Source organism: Neltuma alba, unplaced genomic scaffold (assembly GCF_004799145.2).
Source record: "Neltuma alba isolate B1F8T4 unplaced genomic scaffold, ASM479914v2 tig00010701_pilon, whole genome shotgun sequence".
In the NCBI taxonomy this organism is placed as follows: Eukaryota; Viridiplantae; Streptophyta; class Magnoliopsida; order Fabales; family Fabaceae; genus Neltuma; species Neltuma alba.
The window spans coordinates 610-6,257 of record NW_021635537.1 but is presented as its reverse complement, the minus strand read 5'-3'; the positions used below and the strand labels follow the sequence as shown (position 1 = coordinate 6,257).

Below are 5,648 nucleotides of genomic sequence, written 5' to 3'. Positions count from 1 at the left end.
CACCATCAACAAATCTTTTTCATCATTATCAGCTTTTTTTACAGCCTGACTACAAGTCCAGCAGAAAATGAATCTGCAGGCCCTTTTGCATCAAATCAGATCTGAATGACAAATGTAAATATAACCTTATCCCTACTTTAAGTATCTTCTCTTACCATAACAGACATAAATACAGCCCAACGGCCACCACTTGAGACTAAATGTTTGGTGAAATAGTCAAGTCCATTGGGACTCCATCATTTTCAGGCAGATTTCTAACCTCGCTAAGAATCCTAGTGATTTCTTTTGTCAGTTCTCTACGAACAAAGTCAGATCGCTCCTTTGTGATCGAAGATTCTGCAAACAAAGTTTCGGCAAGGGACTGATATTCTTGAAACCATTCATCCTCAATACTTTGATTATTATTACTATGATCATTATCAAGAAGTAAAGAGGATTCATGTTGTCGCCATCTACTTAGATAATACTTATCAGGGAGCTGAAAGTAACTCTTTATTATGAATATACGAAGAGCATGTCTGCACAATATCCCTGACGATTCAAATTCCTTGCAAGAACAATGGATTTGTTCATCTTCAGCTAGCCATATCACGAGACGCTCGCCATCCATCCTTTTGAAGTGGCGTACAATATATGATCCATTGGACATTTCAGATGCAGCATATTGCATTGTTAGCAATAATTCTTGTTGCAAGGCATTAAAAGCAAAAGGTGCGTATATACTCCGGGCATGCTCTTCAATAGGTATGCAACTTTTGAGATGCACATATGGAGTTTCTTGACGAGAATGATGAAGAACATTTGCAGAAATGCCAACCTGCAATAAGGAGGAAAGTCATTACAAGAACAGCAAGTTAGCACAAGTATACAAGACAAAGTTCTAACAGATAAATACCTGCTCGAAAAAGCTCCGTAAACATGTTTGTGCACTAAAGACACCTTTCAAAAAACTGTCTAATGACTTTAAGTAAGCTGTTGTTGCCATCTGAGCCAGAAAGAAACCTCTAACATAAGACAATGCCCAAGATGCCCTCAAAGTGTAGAGTAGATCAATATGCTTATCTGATCCAAGATCAAAGGCAGATGTCATCTGGTTCCATCGGAGTTCAAATTCCTCTGAGTTCTCAATGTGATATAATGCATCAAACTCAGATTTAAATTCTTCATAGCGAGGCCCAAGAGGAAGAGAAAACCAGCAAGGTACCTTGGGCATTATACACCATATAGAGATTACATGTTTAGCGCCTGGCAATTCGCTTCTTATGGCGTCTCTAAGGCTAGGGTCAATATTGGTTAAAATTGTTTGCGGACATCTTCCTCTCATGAGTCGTACGAAACTCTGTATTGAGGGACAATCATCATAAGAGGATATATATGAAGGAAAAACTAATATCTTAAAGAGAATGCAAGTAGTAAACCTGGAGCGCCCAAGAGAAGGACCGCTGTGTTTCATCCTGCAATAGAACACAACCAAAGAAAATGGTTCTGCCATAGTTGTCAATACCAAACCATGCCCCAAAGACCAATCCATATGTGATTGATCGGTATGTAGTGTCAAAATAAACCACGTCACCAAACATAGAATATGCATGAACAGAGTCACTATAAGACCAGGCTATATTCTCAACCATTTCATTCCCATCCACTGTAAAATCATAAACAAAGTTATCATCTGTCTCTTTCATGGTTTTGCATGACTCAAGAAGTTCCAATACGTCATTTTCTCTTTTCTCACTCAGCAATGCTTCATTTTCCTGAATAACCTTCTTCCGGTTTTGAACAAAATTCCTCACATCCCTTTCCAAGAATGGCAGTTGCCCACCTTGAATCCCCTTTTCCAGCTCAAGCATCTTCACTATTCGATGAATTGGGAACCCGGCTTTAGAAAGTAAGAGTATACGCTCTTGATCAGCCTCTTGTATTTTACGATATGCTGGAAGAAGCCGTACTTGGTCATCTTCCAAGAGTTCATGATTGTGTACATTACTAAACTGCACAACAAACCAGTGAGAAACTCCATCTACAATCTCCTTTGACAGATACATTTTTGCATCACATCCACAGCGTACGGATTTCCTATCTCTATGGTGTTCTCCATTAGACTTTTTCTTCACTGGGGCAAACCCTGAACGGTAACAAACAAAGTCACGTTTATAAACACCTAATTGCGGGCTAAGTCTGGATCTTTCTTTTCTAATTGAGAACCCATTTTTCCGGGCAAAATTCCCATAATATTCAAATGCATCATCATCACTCTTAAACACCATTCCTACATAGGGTGAAATCATAGCTTCTGATGATGCTTTCTCTGTCTTCACTGACTCCGGTCCAGCTGAAATCTCTTCGCCATCGCCCTCACAAGTCACAAAACATTTCCAATCTCCGCATGGGCATTGTTGCCGTTGAATCCATAGGTTTTTGGACGGAAACGACGTCATCATTCAACTCAATTTTTGGGTATTTATATTGCAATTGAAAGTTATGAACAATACTATCTGCTATACGCCTACACCATAAATCTTAAACAAGAACGAAACACAAATTTTGAATAGATGGCAGGAAATGCCCGAACTTCTACGCACATTTGCTTGAAATTGATACAAGAGAAATGCGCAAAGGCTTGAAAAGTTTGGTCTGAGACGATCAAACCGTTTTAAAACAAGAAAATCCACAGGTTTCTGTGACAATTAATAAAAACAAAGTTTAAGAAATCAGTTGCCGAGCCGAAGAATCGTACCGGAGTGGACAGAGAGGGAAGAGGGAAGAGGGAAACTTAAAGCCTAAAACCTTTGTTCGTTGATTCCTGCTCTTCACACACTCCAGTTTCTTTTGCGTCTTCCGCTTATTCCGTGTTTCCAGCATACGAAGGACTGAACGAGTGTCGAAGATGAATGGGCTGGGCTCAAATTATTGTTAGACAAAATCGCAATTTTTTGGAATATTTTTCACAGAAAAATAAATTTTTCCATAACTTAAACTGACAACCCCACACCATATTTAAAAAGAGGTGCTCACGCTGATCAAGTTAGGTCTAGTAGAAGAGGTTAGTCTTCCAAAACAAACTAAATTTAAATTCTGGCTATCCACATTAAGTGTTTGACAATACTTTGAATAGAATTACTTCCAATAAGATGATATTTGTACCTATTAAAAAAAAAAGAGATAATTATCTCTAATAGGAAAATACCGGCTTTTTTATCCATACACAACAAACAGTAAAAATATTTACTCAGATGCTATAAGATCAAAAATATTTACTCAGATACTACACTTGAAATCGTTCAGACAGTGAATGAGTTTAAATTTGTACAGAAGTTGTTCAGGCCAAAAACGACTTCAGTGGGACCCACATCCAAAATATGAAAGTTGTTCTTGGTCTGAACAATTTCAGTGGGACCCACATCACAAAATGGAAGTTGTTCTTGGTCTGAACAACTTCAGTGGGACCCACTATATACATTTGTCTTACACTCCATGTGTTTTCAGCTTTCATATTTTGACCAGACTATTTCTGCTTTTTGCGTGTAGCTCTCATACTTTGACCAAACTATTTCTGCCTTTTCCAACCACACTCAAAGTGTTCCTTTCTTCCCCAAATATTCCCATCAATATAGAGTAGTCATTCAATGTCTCTCACGCGTGAGTACTTTGTTTTTGCATGTGAGTGTATAGTATGAGTTCTATTTATATAAGGTATTCGCCATTCCCACTCATCAGAAGGCTTCTCTTCACTTCTCACATTCTTCTTTCTCTATGTGTAAGGCATTCCCGTGAAGTAAGTAAATACATTTTATCTCAACTTCAATTCTTCATACAATTCAATTCTTCTTTCTCTATATATAAGGCATTTCACGTGAAGAATTGAATTTTATCTGCAGGTCCTTCAGTTCTTCTTTCTCTTTCCACAATTTCACGTGAAGTTGGTGGTATATGTGGCTTTGCAAATATTGCATACGTTTTATCTCAACTTGAGGCTTAATTTTTCTTCTGATTAAGGTACATTCTCTTGATTAATTTTTTTTTAAATTTTGATATGTATTTTTCTAAATGATGGATAAGAATTTTACATTTAGTCATTTTTACATGTTGAGTTTGTTTTAATTAAAAAAATGTAGACATATAATTAATTGTCATATAAAATAAATTACAGTTTACTTTTTTATAATCTGATTAAATATATATATTTTTAGTAGATAATGTTTGAGTAAATATGTAGTCAGATTAAATATGTATTTAGTTAGATAATATTTGGTCGTGAGCATGATAATCAAACTTCTCCTATGCCAGTCAATACGTCATGAAAAATACTTGAATATTTAAAGAAAAATTGATGGAATAATATTCCCCACTCATAAAATTTTAATATACAATGATAAAATTATTTTTGTTAAAATTACGTAAAATTTATATCAAAGCATGCGTAGAAGACAGTTAAATTATTTAACTATAAAAACCTTTAAAATATTGAAAATCCAAATCAGTGGTCCAAGTTATAATTTTTATTAAATTTATAATTATTTTATTATTTGATTATGCATAGTGACTTCATGTATGAATTTCATAAATTCGAGTTTACATATCTGTCACGAGTTTACTTAAACTCGTGAGTTTGACAACCCTGATTGTGAGCTTAGTCTAGTCTTGTATCTAGCCAATGAAAGCTAGCACTGAATGGTGTCAAAATTTTCCTAATAAAAAGAATACTGATGGTGGGGTTAATAATAATGAAAGAAAGGAGTTTTTTTTTATTTTTTGGAAAAATTAGAGAGGAGGACCTAGAGAAAGCAATATTTATTAAAGAGGATCTTAAAAATTATAATTATTTAGTCAAACCAAATAATAAACTATAAATTTAAAAAAATCACTCAACAGTAATAGCTAATTGTTTCGTCATATTAAGTAATTATAATTTTTAAATAACTAGTGTGAAATAGTTATTAACATTTATTTTTGTTTTCAATCATAAGGATTTTTTTTGGGGTTACTTAAACGGTACCTAATATAAAATTACACAAGTACATTTATTATAAGCTTATTATTATTTAATGTAAATTTACCTTTATGTGTTAACTAAATAATATATTTCATCAAAAACATTTATTCACAATATAGAAATTAGAGGTTGAAAGGAATATAATTATTCTTTAATAATATAGATAAATAGTCTGGTCAAAATATGAAAGCTGAAAACGCATGGAGTGTAAGACAAATGTATATAGTGGGTTCCATTGAAGTTGTTCGGACCAAGAACAACTTCCATTTTGTGATGTGGGTCCCACTGAAGTTGTTCAGACCAAGAACAACTTTCATATTTTGGATGTGGGTCCCACTGAAGTCGTTTTTGGCCTGAACAACTTCTGTACAAATTTTAAACTCGTTCACTGTCTGAACGATTTCAAGTGTAGTTCTGAGTAAATATTTTTGAATCTTATAGCATCTGAGTAAATATTTTACTGTTTGTCGTGTCTGGATAAAAAAACCGGAAAATACCTATACTTGGAAAAAAAGAAAAAGAAGTATTTGATATCATTGGAGAAGTTAGTAATAAAGTTCAGAAAATAAGAAAGTAATAAAACATGAGTTTTATGTAGGGAATACCTAGAAAAAGATTAGAGAAAATCCCAAAAAAGTAACTGTTGAATTTCAAA

General features: G+C 34.3%; 1 protein-coding gene across 1 annotated transcript; it reads right to left on the bottom strand.

Annotated features, from left to right (window-relative positions):
- Nucleotides 1-2,558, bottom strand: LOC114758453 (putative protein FAR1-RELATED SEQUENCE 10). Its single transcript, XM_028947486.1, has 3 exons — nt 1,419-2,558; nt 896-1,339; nt 1-817 (listed from the first exon to the last, which is right to left on the bottom strand). Exons 1-3 carry the CDS (start codon nt 2,439-2,441, stop codon nt 197-199), a joined length of 2,088 nt encoding a protein of 695 aa, XP_028803319.1. The 5' UTR covers nt 2,442-2,558; the 3' UTR covers nt 1-196.
- Nucleotides 2,559-5,648: the final 3,090 nt, after the last annotated feature.

What these genes read in the sequence shown, in the direction of transcription:
- LOC114758453 (XM_028947486.1), bottom strand. Translation starts at nt 2,441, where the DNA reads ATGATGACGTCGTTTCCGTCCAAAAACCTATGGATTCAACGGCAACAA. An exon ending in CCTTCTCTTGGGCGCTCCAG is followed by an intron (nt 1,340 to 1,418) that starts GTTTACTACTTG and finishes CCCTCAATACAG; the next exon opens with AGTTTCGTACGACTCATGAG. An exon ending in TACGGAGCTTTTTCGAGCAG is followed by an intron (nt 818 to 895) that starts GTATTTATCTGT and finishes TCCTTATTGCAG; the next exon opens with GTTGGCATTTCTGCAAATGT.